We start from the raw sequence: 20,492 nt of genomic DNA, 5'->3' as shown, positions 1-20,492 counted from the left end.
CGCAGGCTCAGTGGCCATGGCTCACAGGCCCAGCCGCTCCACGGCATGTGGGATCTTCCCGGACCGGGGCACGAACCTGTGTCCCCTGCATCGGCAGGCGGACTCTCAACCACTGCACCAGCAGGGAAGCCCCAAGGTGAATCTTTTAAAAGATTAACAGAATTAACAAACCTTTAGCTAGAATGACCAAGAAAAAAAGAGAGAAGACTTACTAAAATCAGGACCTAAAGTGTGGACATTACTATCAACCTCAGAGAAATAAAAAGGATTATAAGAGAATACTATGAATAACTGCATGCTATCAAAACAGATAATCCAGATGAAATGGACAAATTCCTAGAAACACACAAACTACCAACTGACACTAGAAGAATTAGAAAACCTAAAGAAACTTATAACAAGAGATTGAATCATCAATCAAAAACCTTCTAACCAACAAAAACCTGAGACCATATTCTACCAAACATTTAGAAGAATTAGCACCAATCATTCTCAAACTCTTCCAAGAAATGGAAGAGAAGGAAACAGTTCTTAACTCATTCTATGAGGTCAGGGATACCATGACACCAAAGCCAGACAACGACATCACACACACACACAAAAGAAAACTATACAGCAGTATTCCTTACAAATAAGAACAGAGAAATCATCAACAGGATACTAGGAAACTGAATCCAGCAGCACATTAAAAGGATTACACACCATGACCAAGTGGGCTTTATCCCAGGACTGCAATATCATTCAACATAAGAAAATCAACCAATGTAATATATCACATAATGGAATGAAGGAAGGAAACCACATGATCATCTCAACTGATGCAGAAAAAACATATGAATAAAATCCAACACGCCTTCATGATAAATAACCTCAGTAAACTAGGCAAAGAAGGGATTTCCTTAACATGATTCAAGGTATTTATGAAAAACCCACAGTTGACATTCCACTCAGATCAGGAAAAATTGAGAAGTATGTCCACTGTCACCACTTGCATTTGAAAGCATACAGGAAGTTCAAGGTGGGGCAATTAGACAAGAGAAAGAAATAAAGGTATACAAATTGGAAAGAAAGAAGTAAAATTAAATCTATTGAATTTATAGATGACATGATTTTGTATACAGAAATCCTAAAGAATGCACAAAACAAACTATTAGTGCTAATAAATGAATTCAGCACATGGTCAACACAAAAAAATCAGCTCTATTTCTACACAGTAGCAATGAACCAAAAATAAATAATTCCATTTACGATAGCATCAAAAAGAATAAAATTACTTAGAAATAAATTTAACCAAGGAAGTGTAAAACTTGTACACTGAAAAATATAAAACATTGCTGAAAGAAATTAAAAGACCTAAATAACTGGAAAGACATCCAATGTTCATAGACTAGAAGATAATATTGTTAAGATGGCCATACTTCCCAAACTGATTCAATGCATTCTCTATCAAAACCTCAACGGTCTTTTTTGCAGAAATGGAAAAGCTAACTGTAAAATTCATACAGAATTGTAAGGGACCGCTAACAGTCAAAAGAATCTTGAACAAGAACGAAGCGGGAGAACTCACACATTCCAATTTTAAAATCTACAAAGCTATAGTAAATGAGACAATGTAGTACTGGCATAAGAATAGACACATACACCACTGGAATAAAACTGAGAGTCCAGAAATAAATCCATATAGCTACAGTCAATTAATTTTCAACAGGGTGCCAAGACTTAACAAACAATGGTGGGACAACCAGGTATTCACATGCAAAGAATGAAGTTGAACTCGTACCTCACACCATGGACAAAAATGAACTCAAAATAGATGAAAGACCTAAATATAACAGCTAAAACTATAAAACTCTCAGAAGAAAAGTCAGGGGTAAATCTTCATGACCCTGAATTTGTCCATGGTTTCTTAGTTATAACACCAAAAAGCACAAGCAATAACATAATAGACAAAAAAAAAAAAGAAAAAAAAAAAAGACCACCAAAATTTAAAACTTTTGTTATCAAAGGACATTAGCAAGAAACTAAAAAGATAATTCATACACTGGGAGAGAATATTTGCAAATCATTATATTTGACAAGGGTCTAGTATCCAGAATACATAAAAGAACTCCTAAAACTCAGCAACAAAAAGAAAAACAAGCCAATTAAAAAAGTGTATAAGACTTAAAAAGACATTTTGCTAAAGAAGGCATACAAATGGCCAAACAAGCACATCATTAGCCAGTAGGGGATGCAAATCAAATCACAATGAGAGGGACTTCCCTGGTAGTCTGGTGGGTAAGACTACACACTCCCAATGCAGGGGACCCCAGGTTCAATCCCTGGTCAGGGAACTAGATTCCACATGCATGCCGCAACTAAGAAGCCTGCATGCCACAAGTAAACATGCCGCAGCAAATATCCCACGTGCCACAACTAAGACACGGTGCAGCCAAAATAAACAAATTAATTAATTAATTTTAAAAAAACCACAGTGAGATACTTCATACCCACTATCATAATAAGAAAAATACAGAAATACATACATAAAATATATTTAAAAAAAAATATATATATATATATATATTTTTTTTAAAGGAAAAGTGGCAAATGTTGACCAGGATTGTAGAGAAATTGTAATCCTCATGTATTGCTGATGGGAATGTAAAATGGTACAGCCATTGTGGAAAACAATTCGGTGGTTCCTCAAAAAGTCAAACAGAATTATCAAATGACCTAACAATTCCATTCATAGGTATATACCCAAAATAACTGCAAACAATAACTTGTACACAAGTTTTCACAGCAGTACTATTCATAATATTTAGCCAAAAGAGGTAAACAACCCAAATGTCCATCAACTGATGAATGAATAAACAAACGTGGTATATCTATATAATGGAATATTATTCAACTATAAAAAGGAATGAAGTACTGACACATGATACAACATGGATGCACCTTGGAAACATTATCCTAAGTGAAAGAAGCCAGACACCAAAGGCCATACACTATATGGTTTCCATTAACAGCAAATATCAAGAATAGACAAAGCCACAGAGATAGAGAGTAAAGCAGTGATTGTCTGAAGCTGAAGGGAGAAGGAAATGGGGAGAAACTGCTTAATGTCTACAGGTTTCCTTTTGAGGTAATGAAATGTTCTGGAACTAGAGAGTGGTGATGGTTGCACAACACTGTGAATGTACTAAATGCCACTGAATTGTACACTTTAAAATTCTTAAAATGATGAATTTTATGTTATGTGAATTTTACCTCATTAAAAATAATATTAAATTAAAAAGAACATATAGCCCTCTGCCTTCCTCCTTCCTTCCTACACCTTCTCTGAGGAGGTGGTCCAGTATGTCTGGGGCTAAGCTTTTGGCCAATGTAACCAGAAGACTAGCTACTTACTGAGTAAATACCTGGAAGATGATGGCTGTTAAGTTTCTCACTAGTGATTTAAGTCACATAAAATGGAAAAGGAGAAGGCTAAAGTAAACCCTGTGGTGTTTGTATAGAATTAGAGGTATCAGTATCATCTCATGGTTTTTAACATGTGTGTATGTATATATATATACACACACAAATATGTGTGTGTACATGTATACATATATATAAATATCCATACATGTTGAAAACCAGGAGATGTATGCCATGTGTGTATACATACATATAGTTCCTAGTTCTGTCTGCTGTGAGACTCTGAAAGCAGTGACTCCTTGGTAGCAATGAGTACACGTGGCATCCAGAGCTTGACTTCTAAATACCATTTTATACTTAAGGAAGTCAGGGCTCTTAGGAGAAATGGCTAATGCCAGGACTGGGGTAGAGAAAACACAAAATGAGCCTGGAACATTTTCTGTACCAAATGTAACGAATAATTGAAGAATAATGGGGACATGTCAAAAGTACACAGAAGAAGAGCAGCTCTATGGGGCTCCTATTGCCCAAATCAAGATATAGCTGAAAAGGTATAAGAGATCCACAAGGAATTCCCTGCTGGTCCAGTGGTTAGGACTCCGCACTTCCACTGCAGGGGGCACGGGTTTGAGCCCTGGTTGGGGAACTAAGATCCCTCATGCCGCAAGGGCACGGCCAAAAAACCCCACAAAGATACACAATAAAGCTTGTTATGACTGCCCCTCCCCTGGCCTCAAAACATTACCTTTCTGCAGAACTGAACAGAGGCCCATAGAACTCTTTATGTTCCTGGCAGACAGGCCTCCAGCCCACGGACCCTCTTCAAATTTTATCTGCTACACCACTACAAACTGCCCTAAGAGATCAGTGCCAAGAAAGAGACCATAATTTGAACAGATTGTCCACCCACCTCAGAGGCCATCAGGACTATTCAACCATGTCTTACATGCCTGACTGTCAACAAAGGAGGCCTAAAAACTCACAGGTTGTCCCTAATCCATGTGGCAGTGTACAGGCCCTAAAATCTGACACAATGTTACTAACTGTCCCTGCTCCACCAAACCCCTTCTCTGTTCTGGAACTCACAATCTATCATTTGGAAAACTGCCTATATCCTAAACTTCTCCAAATTCTCCTTGCCCCTTTTCTTTTTATTTTTTTTATTATTTATTTATTTATTTATTTTTTTGCGGTACGCGGGCCTCTCACTGTTGTGGCCTCTCCCGTTGCGGAGCACAGGCTCCGGACGCGCAGGCTCCGCAGCCATGGCTCACGGGCCCAGCTGCTCCGTGGCATGTGGGATCCTCCCAGACCGGGGCACGAACCGGTGTCCCCTGCATCGGCAGGCGGACTCTCAACCACTGCGCCACCAGGAAAGCCCTACTTGCCCCTTTTCTAAATGAACAAGGCTGTCTCCTGAGGATGCTATTTCCCCTGCAGCTCATAATAAATGGTGTTTGTTTAACCTTCCAACCCCTCATACAACCAGGCCTAGAGAGAGGTCTCCTGGCTCTTCACTCCTTCTAGACCTCCTTCCATTTGCCTTCTTAAAATCCCAGCTTCTGTGAAACATATGCCAACTGACCATTTCCCTGCTACTGTTCCTTGTGCTGACATCTAAAGACATTCACAGTGCACTCATTCACAGATTCTGGCACTATCTTTTGCTTTCTTTTTCTACCACTATTCCTGCCATCATTTTTGACGATTTCAATACCCAGGCCAAAAAAGGCATCCAACACACTAGCCTCTCAGTTCCTTGAACTGCAATTTTCCAACAGTCTTGTCCTCCCATCACATCTCAGACACCCATTCCCATGGTCATATTTTATATTTAAATGCAACCATCCAAATTTTAAGCATTCCCTATCTGACCATCATTTCTTACTTTGTAACTCACCCCCCCAATACTTTGACTCACACTACAACTCAACTCCACCAGCAACTACAATCCATTAACCACACTACTTTTTAAAAAATCGTCACCTCCCAACCAAGTCCTTACATTTTCCTCCTTACAAAGCTTAAATTCCATAGTCCATGAAGATAATCATTCCCCTGCTCTTTCTTCCCTTCTGTTTATACTCACTTGCTAAAACCACAACCTAGTTAAATCAACTGTCTCATTTTTACCTCTACCCAAGAAGCTAAATGTGACTAAAGAAAAAAAACACAACCATGTTGATTGGTCTCCTTTTAAAATTCATGAACGTAAGTTTCAAATGGGCCTCCAATGCCGCCAGTCTAACCCTGTATTTATTTACATGGTCATCTTATTTTCCCACTCCCCTAAGTGATTATTTCACTCTTTCTCCTTTCTTCTTCAAACCTCCAACAACCTTCCCCCTATTCGAACTTTCTAACAAACTTGCGTCTTATTTCACTGTAAAGTAGAAATAATTCTAAGAGAACTTGCACAACCTCCTACCATCAAATCTACCAGAAGATTTGTATTTACATATATACTTGGCTTTCTCTCATGATATTATGGATCTATGTGTCTGATTAGAGTCAATCCTCCACTAGCATACTCATCTCTATCTTTTCTTCACAATTTAAGGACTGTGCTCCTGCAGCTGATATCCCCTCCTGCATAGCTGATTTTCTACTTTCTGAGTAATTCATCACAACAACATGCAAACATGCTTTAATTTCTCATATAACATAAAATACCCTTTCTTGATGAAGAAACAAATATGTATAGTATAGCACTTCTTTTTAAAAATACTTCTTATTTTCAAATACTTTAACACTCACAAGAAATTACACAAATAGTACAGAATTCCTCTGTACCCTTTACTCAGTTTTCCCCAATAATAACAGCTTAAATAACCATACTTAAAAACAGGAAACTGACATTGGTATGTGGTATACTACTACATACATACTTATATTTATTTTTTCAAAAACGGTTAAACTGTAACATTCCTTTTGAAACGAATGACTTTAAGAGGAGGGAGGAAATACAGTGGAGGGGGTAGAGACAAAAGTTATACTTTTTTAGATACGTTATTTTGTAGACTTGACTTTGGAACTACGTAACTATTTCATATAACTATAAAACTAAATTGAAATTAAACAAGCAATCCCTAAAAACTAAAAATTCTACAAGTTAATCTAAGTGTGTATCTACTTGGTATAATGATACAGAGTGTACCAATTTCAAGTGATATCAAAACACAGTTATTTGCCTGTGTATCTCACCTGGGGTATACTCAAAGGGCAAAAAACCCCTGCAAAATACTTAAAAATGAAACAAAACCACAGTTGACCCTTGAACAGCTCAGGGGTTGGGGCGCTGATCCCCTGTGCTGTCGAAAATCTGAATATAATCTTATAGTCGGTCCTGCATCCTTAGATTCAACCAACTGAGGACCGTATAGTATCACAGTATGTGTTTATTGAAAACAATCTGCGTATAAGTGAACCTACACAGGTCAAACCCGTGTTGTTCAAGGGTCAACTGTATTTCAGTTATCATAATACTGGTTGAAAGATTGGTATTGTTAGGCAATAAATGTGTAAGTCTGGAACATTTTATCACACCAAGTACACCAGGTAGCAAGGAAGCTACTAAACAGTATTAAGATTGTGTCAAAAGGACTCAGGTGCCAAGTTCAAGAGCTCTCCCTGGACAAAAGTGGGATAATATTAATAAAGATAATAACTGCAATAGACTGAAAAACATCAACTATGTTTAAGTCCATGAATATATAATAATATTCAAAAACAAAATCAAAAATGAATTGTCACCACTGGAGCATGCTAATTCTTTTGAAAAATAAGTAACTACAGAGAGAATTCTCTCCCATATGAACTGTACTAATAAGGATTAAATAGCAGATATGAGAAAATTTCTTTACATGTAAGTATCCAAGCTACAAAAATGAAAAAGAAATGTTAGAATAAGAGTAGCACCATTTTGCCACCCCTAATAAATTAACTAGCCTAGGCACTGATCATCATGACTGCTAACATCACAAAGGACAGCCAGTCTCCTGGAAGAATGAATAAATAATATATCAAGGTTTTTAGAACAAACAGTAAAATAATTCAAATTTCTTTCAACTCAGAGTTCTACAAACTGAACCATCCATTTCACTTACAGTTTCTAAATCAGGGGCCAGCAAACTTTTTCTGTAAAGGGGCAGACGGTAAATATTTTAGGCTTTGTTGGCCACAGGGGCTCGTTGTAACTCCCCACTGTGCCTCTGCCAGTTTTAGCTAGAAAGTAGCAATGGACAACAGACAAATGAGCAGGCACTGACTTTATGTGCTGGGAAGAACTTTCAGGGACTGTAGTTTGCTGAGTAGTTACCTCTGTCCTAAATTATAAGGTAGAGAAATCAATGATCCCTAATGATAAATTAATTCTCTCCAGAAGAAAAGTTCATCTGGTACTTATTCAATCCTCAAATCTAACTCAGAAGAACAGTCAACATCATTTTCAGGATGACCATTCTGTAATTTATTTTGCTAATTTGAAATGTGTGGTTAAGCATTAATGTGTTCTGATGACTCTGAATCCAAACGTTTATAATTTTTAAAATTGTAATAAAGAAGATCTGTAAATAAAATGTTAGGTATCCAGTAACAACTCCTATTTATTACTGAGCTAAGTTGAAACATATAGGTATATATACATAGGTGTATATAGACAGACAGACAGATAGATAGATAGATATAGAAGTAATTTAGACGGTTGGACTTTTTACCTTATCAGAAAACCAAATGAGCCTGGAATCTTCATAATACCTAAACATGCCATATTTAGGATCCAATAATTCCCTCATGATGAGCAAGAAAAATTCTTTGCGTACCCCTCCTGCATCAACAGCATCTTCTCCAACAAATATAACCTAAAACAGGTTAATTCAAACACTGAATGTAAAGAAATGAACGTATATTCTGGAAACCCTACAACACGTTATTTATTATGAATAAAAGCGTGGCAATTAATAGCTAAAAAATTTTTAAGTATATAATTTTATTAAGATTCAAAGATACACTAAAAGTGAACAGGAAAACTTTAAACATATTTTCTGAATAAAAGTTCCAATTATACAACAGAAAATGTTAAATTACCTTGAGTGGCTTTTTGTAGTCTATATTCTTTGTTTTCCTAAGGACTTCCATTGCATCTCCTACTATATTTTCTCTACGTACCACTAGAATTAAGCAAGGATTCACAGATTCAATCACTGGGAGAAAAAGAGAGGAGACATTCTGTCTGTGGGCCTGGTCAATAGCCATCTAGGAAACAAAAGATTAAAAATTTAATAGCAATGCTATAAAGAAGCTGCTGTGACTGAATAAGCTAACCTCTACCTACTAATTATAGATATCCTATAATTCCTATACTACTGAATTCACACAGCACCTAACACAGTATTCAGCACAGCATCAGAGCTTAATAAACTGAGCATAAAGAGTATCCTTTTGAATTTTTTTACAGTAATGTATAACTGATGATACCATTAAGCTAAGTAAGCATGGAACTGTAATAATTATGATAAATCTGAACACTGTTGTTTCTCAAAAAATAACTAGGATGGAGAGTCAGGAGAAAAAGAAAACAGCATTAAAACAAACCTTTAAAGAGAAAAAGAAACAGCCTGGCCAACTAAAAGGTTTACAGAAATTCATTTAGTAGAGTTATCACCATATATACTCACAAACCAAGCATTTGACTTTTACCATTTAAAGGTTTTATTTTTTTCCTATGATTTTCCTTGTGTTCTTAATTCTAAAATGGAATATCCTACATTGAAAGCACCAAGTGATTAACTTTCTCTCTCTCTCTTTTTTAATATTTATTCATTTATTTGGCTGCGCCAAGTCTTAGCTGCAGCACGTAGGATCTTTGTTGCCGCGTGTGGATCTTTTTTTTAGTTGCAGCACGCGGGATCTTGTAGTTGCAGCATGTGGGATCTAGCTCCCTGACCAGGGATCGAACACCAGCCCCCTGCATTGGGAGCACAGAGTCTTAACCACTGGACCACCAGGGAAGTCCTGATTAACTTAGCGTTTAACAAAGATTGCTAAAAAACTAGCAATCTAGCTGTTAGTATAGAATCCTACAAAACTATTTATTTCTTCTGTTGATGAAAATGGAAATAAGCACATCTCTAAAATTCCTCCTACTATTATTTATTGTTTAAATATATGGAAGAATTTAGAATAGCAACCACATTTATTTTAAAGGAATAAAACTTGCCATCAAAATTGGGGGACGGGTAATTTTTAAGAGCATTTTTAGAATATTAAGTGCTCAAGGTCTCATCTCATCCTTAGTCCTCAGCCTCTATAGTCTGATATTCTATACCAGAGGAAGAAACTCAAAAACTTTTAAATTTACAAGTTCAAATGATAAAGCAAACCTACTGTAGTCCTTCACGGTCATAATGTAAACTAGTTTTAAAATTTCTCATTATAAAGGAAAGAATGTTCAGCTTAAAGTGGGGGGCAGAGGGGAAGGAGAGTGGGGAGGAGGAAGAGGAAATGACCAACCTCAGGAAAGTACCTTATTTATTACTAAAACGTTCTTCACGGACATTTCATACCCTCCTCCTAACAACTGATCAAATGCCTCCTACTTTAACATCACCTCACCTCTACTGATTTTCATCTTTTACCAAGTATATAAATAGGGAATATATAATAAAGCAAGATTTGAAACAAACCATTTTATCAAGTAAACTAGTCAAACTGTTTATAAAGACTGTATATTTCTATAATGAAAGATTATACCATTTTTTAGATATAAAATGATAAAAATCTAAATTATTCTATGTCCTTTTAAATATATATAAGTATCCCTCATAAGAATACACATTTCACATGCAACAGTCCTCTTCATAGGTACCAAAGGTGCTTTGGTAAAAGTAGTTTTTTTTGTTTTGTTTGTTTTTTTGCGGTACACGGGCCTCTCACTGTTGTGGGCCTCTCCCGTTGCGGAGCACAGGTTCTGGGAAGCCCATAAAAGTAGCTTTGCAAAAGACAGACCACAAAGGTACAAAATATCCTCAAAGACATTTCAAATACTTTAAAAAAAACACCAGAGAAACAATTCAAAAACTACTCTCAAATTAAATTAGTACTATACAATATTTTACCTGCATCTGTAAGACTGCATCTGTTTGTAACAGAGTAGTTTTTGCTTGGGCATCAAATACAAATGGATATGTGCAGATTGTAACAGGGATATCTGCCAACTAGAAATAAAAAATTAGCTTATCAGTACAAATTGGTTTGTAACTTACTTCTTGTAGGTACTGTCATTTCTTGTGTAAAGCTGATCATATTCTTGGTTTATTCACTTTTGTGTCATTCAGGAATTATAAATAAAATGTGGCTTATTTCTTTTTTTAAAATTTTTTATACAGCAGGTTCTTATTAGTTATCCATTTTATACATATTAGTGTATACATGTCAATCCAAATCTCCCACTTCATCACACCACCGCCCCCCCCACTCCCGCCACTTTCCCCTTTGGTGTCCATACGTAAAACGTGGCTTATTTCTGATACAGAATTTTTACTGATAATTAGATGAGGCATTGGAATAACCCTAATTCCTAATTTTAGGAGATAACTGTATACTTGAGAATCCATAAAACTGTAAATTACAGGTATCTTTTGCTTAACATCTTAACTCCAAGTTTCAATGAATTAGGCTGCAAATTTATTCTAAATGTGGGGCTCCTATGTTAAATACAGTACCCAGTTCTTATATGTTAGGGCTACTCTAGCAAGTGAGGCCAATGATAAGCAATCTACTTATTCATTCAACAGATATTGACTGCCAGGTCATTAGGGGGACAACACTATTATGAGCCCAACAATCTGTTCATTCATTTAACTTACAAAATAAGCACGATTAGTATTATTATTTTCTGTCAATCTTCAAAGTTGATCAATAATAGCTGATCTATTATTACCATTATCAGACATTAGTCGCCTTATCGACAATTATTTATCCTAGCAGGTAAAACATAGTGATTGATTGCTAAGTTTTTAACAGGGCAGAAAAATACAAAGAGCTATGAATTGCCAGTCACAGATCTTGCAGTTGGAGGATGTTATACTACCATATACCCAACAAAGCAAAATTTTTGTGCCAGCCCTGACACAGAGACCCTTCTTATTATAAGGCTTCCAGTGAAGACTTAATACACCATGAAACAATCCTCTTCTTTTTAAGTTCTTAGAAAGTTCTTTATATTGAGTCTGAATCTGCATTTCTATACATCACTTCGCTTTCTATTTCAGTCTTCATTCTGCCCCTGCAGGGAAGTTTATATGGTTTAAGATACTTCGTGCTGCCATGCTCTCCCTAGGTTGTCTTTTTCCCACACTAAACATGCCCGGTTTTTCCAACCATCCTGAAAATAATATGGTTTCCAGCTCTACTCCATCCCAACCGTCTTCTTTTATTTAATTAATTTATTTATTAGGCTGCGCCGGGTCTTAGTTGTGGCATGTGGGATCTAGTTCCCTGACCAGGGATCGAACCTGGGCCCCCTACATTGGGAGCATGGAGTCTTAACCACTGGACCACCACGCAAGTCCCCAATAACCTTCTTTTAAATGTATTTCAATTTGTCTAAGCCTCTTTCAACTATGGCCATCAAAAACAATGAAATAATTCAATAGTGCCCAATCAGTATAGAACACAAGACTATCAACTTGTTGTTCTCAACATGAAAGACAATATGCTGAGCGACATTAACCCTTAAGTAAGTTATCATTCTTAGCTATTTCTCATATGACAAGTTTACCCTCCACCCTATATTTGTGTCACTAACTAGCTATGGATGATAGAAAGTCTTTTTACTACTCTGAAACTCTAAAAGACTGAGATGATTTCTGAAGTCCCCTTTGGCTCCAAAACTCTTTGATTTCATAATTTTATGTGCTACTTCTATTTGAGGATGAGGAAGCAAACAATTCAGGCCCATAGTTTAAAGCTACTTCTAAATGCCTAATTGGTTCAAGTGTGGTGAAAAAAGCAAAGCAAACAACAAAACCTGAAGTCTATAACAGAAGTATAATACAACATTCCCAGGTATTAAAAAGGTGGCTCAGGATTGTTGATTATGTAAGCCAAAGTGCCAGAACTTTATATATTAAGATAGTAGATTAAACAAAGTGAGGAAGATGACCATACTGAAAGTTTATTCAATTTTATGGCCATTTTGAGTGTCAATTATTAGTTTAAAAATTGAAGATCATTCTACTTCTCTAACATAAAACATTTTCTGCCTTCTGGGTAGGCATTTGTGAAATTTTATAAGTTTGCTTTTTTGTATTCTGAGGACACCGTAAATTTTATACTGGAAGGCTTTAGGAGGATAGGAACTATTTTAAGACAAACATTGTTAAAAGGCATCATATATAGGTGTAATGCTAACTAAAACAGAGGGTCTAATTTTCTTCAGAAAATTCCTCTGAAATGTTATACAGGGCAAGTTCTATACACTCATTAAAGTATGTATGTATATATACATATATGTTTTAAAGTCACAAAAAAGAGGAACTTTGGGGTCTTCAATTACTTAAGACAAAACAGAGTATATCTTACTCTGAACATGAGACTTTATTACACCAAACTTACCTCAGTTAATCCATGGTTGACATCCTAAGACAGCAGTGCAGAATGTAACAGTAATGAGGAAAGAGCATTGTTAGTGTCCAAATTTAACTATTTCTATTCAAAGCAGCATTTCATTTATTTTGCTACAGCAGAATACTGAATTAATGAAGTAGACCAAAATACATCTACAACAAAACTTACCCTTTCCACATATACCTGATATATCTATAAATGTAATAAGACCTTCGTTTCAGGTATCTTGTGATCATAAAATCATTGAGGCTTGAACATAATGAAATTTGGTTCCAGCAACTAAGTACGCCATTTGCAGAATTTAGGTAGAACATGGAAACTAATCCTAAGCCTAACTTGGTCTTGAAGAAATAATTTTATGGCCCAATCTCTCCACCTGGAAAATGGAAAAAATATCCCCCAGATTTTAAGACTTGGTTAATCTTAACAGAATATTTGAAAAGTGTTTAGTAGATTAAAATGCTATGTGGAAGGTGAGAAAATAAGCCATAATTGTTTTTATTCATCAGAAATAACCAGTGAACACAGGTATCTTATATTAAGCGTTCTTTAACACTGAATTAGCTAAAACAGAAAGTACAAGACAGGGCATAGGGGTTGGTAAGTAGAAAGAAGAAATGAAGAGAGAAAGAGGTATTTATGAAGGATACAATAATGAAAATTATAATGAAAGCTTATCACTGCAATGAACAGAAATGCACAACACTTTCTTGAAGAGAGCTTTCATATATTCTCAGGGTATAGACTCAAGTAAAGTGCTAGAATCTCCAAAAGTATGTTACTAAATTTGCAGATGGCACCTCGTATAGTGAGGAATTAATCTTACCCAAAGAGAGGTCTGATTTTGCCCTCAGCTACTGGGAGATGATCCACAGGACTTTGGAACGTCATACCTGGACACGAGTATCTTTGTTTGCCTGGAGGCTCTGGGACATGTGGTTATCAGTTCTGCCTCCAGAAGGTCTGGAAAGTAAAGGTCAGCCACATGGGCAGTATGTGATGGAGCCTCAATAAAAACTCTGGTCACCAAGGCTCCAGTGAGCTTCCTTGGTTGGGAATACCCTGAGAGTACTGACACAGATGGATGCTGGGAAAATAACTTGTCCATGACTCCTCAGGGAGAGGAAAACAGAAGCTCAGCCTTTGGTACCTTTCCTAGACTCTACCCTTATGCACTTTTCCCCTTGGCGTTTTAATCTGTACTCTTTCCCTATAATAAACTATAGACGTCACTATAACAGTTTCCAGTTAGTTCTGTGAAGTCTTGTAGCAAATTACTGAACCTGAGAGTGGTTCTAGGAATCCTCTAAGCTTGCAATTCGTATCCGAAGTGAAGGCAGTCTTGTGTGGACGATTCCCTCTAACTCTGTAATTGGCTAAATTCTTGCACGCCACAAGGGGTATCACTGGAAGTTTTAAGGTATTAGCAAACACTTAGGGTTTGTTCACTATATTGTGCTAAATAAAGCCAAAGCAGTGTAAGCATAAGTAGAATATGACTCTAACTTCCTGTTCTGAGAAAGGTAATTATTGATAATAGCTTCTTTCAAAAAATTCAGAGTACCAAGTTATCACTATATACGTGCCCCACTGGGCACGTTAACAGAAGAATATATTTACAAGCTGTTTGCAGAAAAACCCTTTTAGATTGCACTCAGTTTAATTTAAAGCAATTTAACAGGAACAACTGAAATACTTTTTTAGTATACCCTGTGGGATGTTTTTTAAAGTGCTGTTACAGCTAAGAAGGTGTGAATAAGCCAAGAAACACCTTTCAGTATTTTCTGACTACCTATGGCCAGGTTGAAAACTATATTTGATACCTGGTATCATGGAAGATGGATTTTATTCTTAATAATGAAACATTACTATATATGCACTTTTTTATTGCTACATGTAAAAGATAAAGGTTCTAGGCATATCCTTTAGCACTGGTAAGCCAATAAGATAGTCAGAATTTATAGTGTAACTAAACCATATTAAAGCAGAACAGAAGTTTGATGGTAGAGACAGATGGGAGCTAGAAGGAATATGAAAAATAATGGGACATGTGGAAAACTTGGGAAAAGAGACTATTAGATATCAGGCAAAATGATTTACCTAGGGGAGAGGCATCAAAGGGAAAACCATATTACGGTTATCATTAGAAATTTCGATTTAAGTGTTAAGGATCTAAGACAAAAGCTCAAACATTTAAAAAGAAAAAAAGTAAATACGTAAAAAAGCAAGGATAAACTCCTCTGGGAAATATTAGAGTTGCAAGATAGTTGTTATATTAGTTGCAAGTCTAAATGAACCAAAGTAGTATTTCCAAGGAAAATTTAGAAGGAAAAATGTGGTGGGGGGTGCAGACAGGATATTACAAAATACATGAGGTCAATGAAAGGTCTATTGCTAAAAATTTACCACATCATTCAGTGTGTGACCTACTAGTGGCTCCACATCCACATACTCAAGCACTAACTGTTGGCTGTTTGTAGACTGAGGGCCCTGAAATTAGGTCAAGGCATGCCTAATTTTAGTTACCCAATGTCCTAGAAACTTGAGTAAGAAAGGCCTAAAGGAATGTTCAAAAGTCAGGGTCTCATGGTCCAAAGCAGACTTACACTAAGGCTGCTTTTAACATCAATGGTTAATGATAGTTCTAGTTAGTTATAGACAAAAAAGATGCAACTCCTTGGCACGTTTTAGTTTCAACAAATTACTTATGGCAAAACACTGTATCATTGCTGGTGTCATCACTATTTAAGGGTATAACATAGGATTATTCTGAGGAGGTATAAACAGAGGATACCGAAGTTACTGAAGTAATTCAAATAAATATGAAAGGTGTTGGTGACTAGGCAGAAAAAAAAGATACTTCTAAAACACGAAGAAAATGAAAAATAAACCAATATAACTTGGTAATTCAAGGCATAAGGAATCAGTCCAAGAGTCTGCAAAACATTAATGCCATTAAAAATGACAAGCGAACTTTAAAAAGCAAATATGAAACTTCTGGGAAATATTATCGCTGCAAGGTTTATACTGCAAGTATTAAAGGTATTGCAATATTAAAGAACACAAGTGTATTTTAATTTCTTCATTTCATTAAATGAGGAAGAAACTCAAACCTAGAAAGTTAAGTACTGGCCTATCTTCCCAAAGCTGGTCTCCCTAGCTGTTATGTCAGTCTATCTTCCTAGTTTGCTGATGAGCATGTCATGTTGTTAGCTCAGCACTGTCCGCAGTTAAAGTACAAAACCTTAATGCCACAGAAGAAATACAGTAATGATTTACAAACACAGCACAATTAATACTGAAATAAAATTTATGACATAAAAAATAAAGTGTAATATCAAAGACTGTAAAAATGTCACCAATTTATCAAATATATTTATTAGTACTTACTTGTATCTGACATGTCTTACATAGGCATACACAGTTCTTGAAATAAGAGAATATGCACTTTAAAAAATGCTTAACTTGACTTTTAATTATAAGAGGCACAGACTCAGCATAGACCTTTCTACACTTTATTCTAAATTAATCAATTTTTACTAGATATATATCGATATGTATGTACAGTAACGAAAAGTATAAGCAAGGGAAGAAAAAAGAGCAAAGAGTTTAGTTGTAACCACTAAAGTTTTTTTGTTTTCTTTTGTTTGTGTTTGGCCACACCGTGCAGCTTGTGGGATCATAGTTACCCAACCAGGGATCAAACCTGGCCCTTGGCAGTGAAAGCATGGAGCCCTAACTATTGGACTGCTAGGGAATTCCCCACTAAAGTATTTTTATAAACAATTTTAGAGCAAAGTTAAAAGAGGTAAGCAAATAAACTGAGACTAATACCTAGAAAGTGGAGAAAAACATCAAATAGCAGAAGATAAAAAGAGAGAGAACTCATGTGCTCTTTCATTTTGCCAAGAAATTATTGTAGAGGGAGAAAAACAGATAAAAAGCAAAAGGAATCAAAATGAAAAAATGTCATACCCTAATATCAGAGTCTGGAAAAACAAACAAAACAGAGAAGCTTATACGGTAACCAGCAGGAGTAGGAGGATCAAGCAAAAACTTCATGGAAACATGAAAAGGGAAACAGGTGAAACAGGATGGGAAAATGGAAGAGGATGAGGTGAAAAGTTAGTCTCAGCTGTACAAGAGGATATTACAAGGAATGCAAAGAATTTCACAGAATTAGTTTTTAATGTTTAGAGACCAGGAAAGTATATACCTGATGGGTTCTCTTTTTTATTTTGTTTTTTTCCCTTCTAGTTCTATTGAGATATAAATGACATACAGCACTGTGTTAGTTTAAGGTGTATATTCCTGATGGATTCCTAAAATCCTTGACTGGGAAAGAAAGGAAATGGAGAAAGAAATCTCAACAGACTATGGCATAAAGAGAAATATAATAAAAGTAATATATAATAAAGGTAATATATTAAAGGTAAAATAATTTCCTTGCAGTGTTTCGAACAAGGTAAAGTTTTACATATATACGTGTATATATTTATATATAAAATATATGTGTGTGTATATAAATATAATTTATAGACATATTTCTTATAATTCATAGTAATTATCTTCTATCGAGGAATATTTTAAACTTTCACATGAAGGAATGGAGTTATTTCAAGATCATAACTCCTGTTCAATAATGGTATACATATGTACATTGTATACATAGATTTAAGTACATATATATGTGTATATATGTCTGTATATGTGTATATATGTCTATGTGCACATAAATACACATATACACATCTGTATCATCACAAAACAGCATATGAGTATCTTTAGGATAGACACTTTAAAACTTTACTAACTTTACTTACAGGGCCAACATGATGTTCAACCTAGTATTAAGACTAGTAATGCAAGCATGAATTTTATTAAACAGCCTCAGGAAAAGTCTTTAGTGTTATGTGTAAATGTGAAAGTGATCTGAACTCTCTCAAAGAAAGAAGCACCTTCAGATGTCATAATATAAATTAATAAACTACTCAAGAGTTAGTCAAAGACCTTCAAAGTAAACTGTCAACCTTCTATTTCCAGAAGACTAGAAGAACCCAAATCACGGGTTCTAGATTCTTATTTCTAAGATGTGACATTAAGTCCACTATGCACATTAAAGAACAAGTTTCCACTGCCACAACCACCTATTCAATACCAGTCTGTCTATAAATGGAGAGAAAGGAAAAACATGTGGTTGACAAAGTAGAGTAATAGAGGGCAATTTTTAAGTACAGCAACTTAGAAAGTCTAGAAATAAGAATGTGGTCCTCTACTGTCTCCCTGTTACCAGAAAACAGTAGCACTGAAAGAATTCCTAAGGAAATTCAATTTGATATCATCACAGATACATACCAAGAGGAGTTCGGATACAAGCCTGCCAAGCTTAAAAGCAAACATTCAAACCATAGCTTTTCCACATAGCACAAGATTACTGCTAGCTTAAAAATCCTATTAGACTGGCATTTCTCTTAACTTGTTCAGAATACAAGTAGTTTATGACCTACATACCAGATAAAAATTTGGATGTCAAAGAACATCAGATCTAATTCACAGTGATCCAAGAGGATATAACTCTCCGGGAGAGAGTGAAATGCTTAGTGAAATAAGTCAGACAGAAAGACAAACACTATATGATATAACTTACATGTGGAATCTAAAAAATAATACAAATGAATCGATATACAAAACAGAAGAGACTCACAGACACAGAAAACAAACTTACAGTTATCAACGGGGAGGAGGGAGGAGGGACAAATTAGGAGTAGGGGATTACAGCTACGAACTACTATACATTAAAATAGATAAGCAACAAGGATTTACTGTATAGCACAAGGAATTATATTCAATAAAAAAACTAAAAAGGAAACGTTGAGGTGGGATATGAAGCTAGGTGCTCTTATGTCACATTCCTTCCTTATCGTATTTACGTTGTGAGCTGAGATTCCTGATCAAGAGAACATAATCATCTTCCATATCAAATATTAACTTGATTATTAAATTTGTAGAGTTATAATTAATTTACCAATTTGTTATGCCTTAAGAATTATTTTAAAAGCTATGTGCCAGGAGTTTAGAACTAGGTTTAGTGTTTGTATATATTTAAATAAGATAATCGTAAATAAGGTAAGTGAACACTAAGCTTCTTTTTTTTTTTTTTGGTGGTACGTGGGCCTCTCACTGTTGTGGCCTCTCCCGTTGCAGAGCACAGGCTCCGGACACGCAGGCTTAGCGGCCATGACTCACGGGCCCAGCCGCTCTGCGGCATGTGGGATCCTCCCGGACCGGGGCACGAACCCGTGTCCCCTGCATCGGCAGGCGGACTCTCAACCACTGCGCCACCAGAGAAGCCCAACACTAAGCTTCTTAAAGGAATTATTTTATTTTAAAAGGAGTCTATATAATCACTCCAGTCTCAAAAACACTGCTCAAAGACCTAGGGCATCTAGGTGGTGTATCAGGGTTTACATGCAAGTTTTCCAATAAAAAAAGTTCATTTTCTGAATCATCAGTTTTCCTCAATGGTAAATAATTTTAATCCCTTTTATATTGCAGTAAATATTTATTTATTTATTTTTGAATTTTATTTTATTTATTTTTTTATACATCAGGTTCTTATTAGTTATCCATTTTATACATATTAGAGTATATATGTCAATCCCAATCTCCTAATTCATCACACCACCACCCCCCTGCAGTAAATATTTATGAAGCCCCAAATTTGCATTCTCTTGAAGATAAAATATGAGATTTCACACAAGTCCTGCAGAGGGAAAATTAATAACCTCAAGAAATATGTTTTTTCTCCTGTCTTAGGGGTTCACTGGAGGAAGAGTTTGAAAAGCTTTATCTAGGTGAGAGCTTTAGTTTAAATAGGGAAGGAAAAAGGAAATATTTATTCAAAGCTTTCCAGAGGTCAAGTCTTTTCTTTCTTAAAAAACTGTTGTCCCTTGACTCCAGCTAACCACCCTACTTTTTACTCCCTTCTCTTCAGTGCAGAACTTCTTGAGGGTACTGCCTATGACTTTTGTTCCCTATCCTCACCCCTAAATTTCTCTTAAGCATACTTACTCTAGACTGGCATTATCAAGGTTACCAATGACCTTCACGTAACTAAATGCACTGATCAATTCTATGGTTTTATCCTATTTCTCAGCAGTGTTCAATATGGTTTCTCCTTCACTTTTCAATTTTGGTTCCCACAACTCTCTCCTAGTTTTCCTCCTACCTCTCTTAATCTCCTTTGTTGATTTCTCTCCTTTCCTCATCTCATATCCATCAGCAATTCTTGGCCGTTTTACCTCCAAGAGGTACCCAAGTCCATTTCCATCTTCCATCTATACAACTACCAATCCTAGTCAAACCCATCATTTTCTCTCCCCTTATCTACTCCATTCCCCTCACTCCATCTTCCACAAAGCTGACAGAGTGGTTATTTCAGAATATAAATTACACTGTACAGT

The 20,492-nt window shown here is 35.8% G+C and overlaps 1 protein-coding gene across 1 annotated transcript in view; it reads right to left on the bottom strand.

Annotated features, from left to right (window-relative positions):
- Positions 1–20,492, bottom strand: part of HERC4 (HECT and RLD domain containing E3 ubiquitin protein ligase 4) — a 130,533-nt gene that overhangs the window by 18,008 nt on the left and 92,033 nt on the right. The window contains 4 exon segments of the mRNA XM_007456472.1: positions 8,118–8,261; positions 8,488–8,655; positions 10,518–10,616; positions 13,018–13,041. Of these exon segments, the coding sequence (XP_007456534.1) occupies positions 8,118–8,261; positions 8,488–8,655; positions 10,518–10,616; positions 13,018–13,041 (435 nt within the window).

The sequence above is a fragment of the Lipotes vexillifer genome, unplaced genomic scaffold, assembly GCF_000442215.2.
Source record: "Lipotes vexillifer unplaced genomic scaffold, Lipotes_vexillifer_v1.1 scaffold520, whole genome shotgun sequence".
Taxonomy (NCBI): domain Eukaryota; kingdom Metazoa; phylum Chordata; class Mammalia; order Artiodactyla; family Lipotidae; genus Lipotes; species Lipotes vexillifer.
This window is presented reverse-complemented; position numbering and strand designations above follow the sequence as displayed.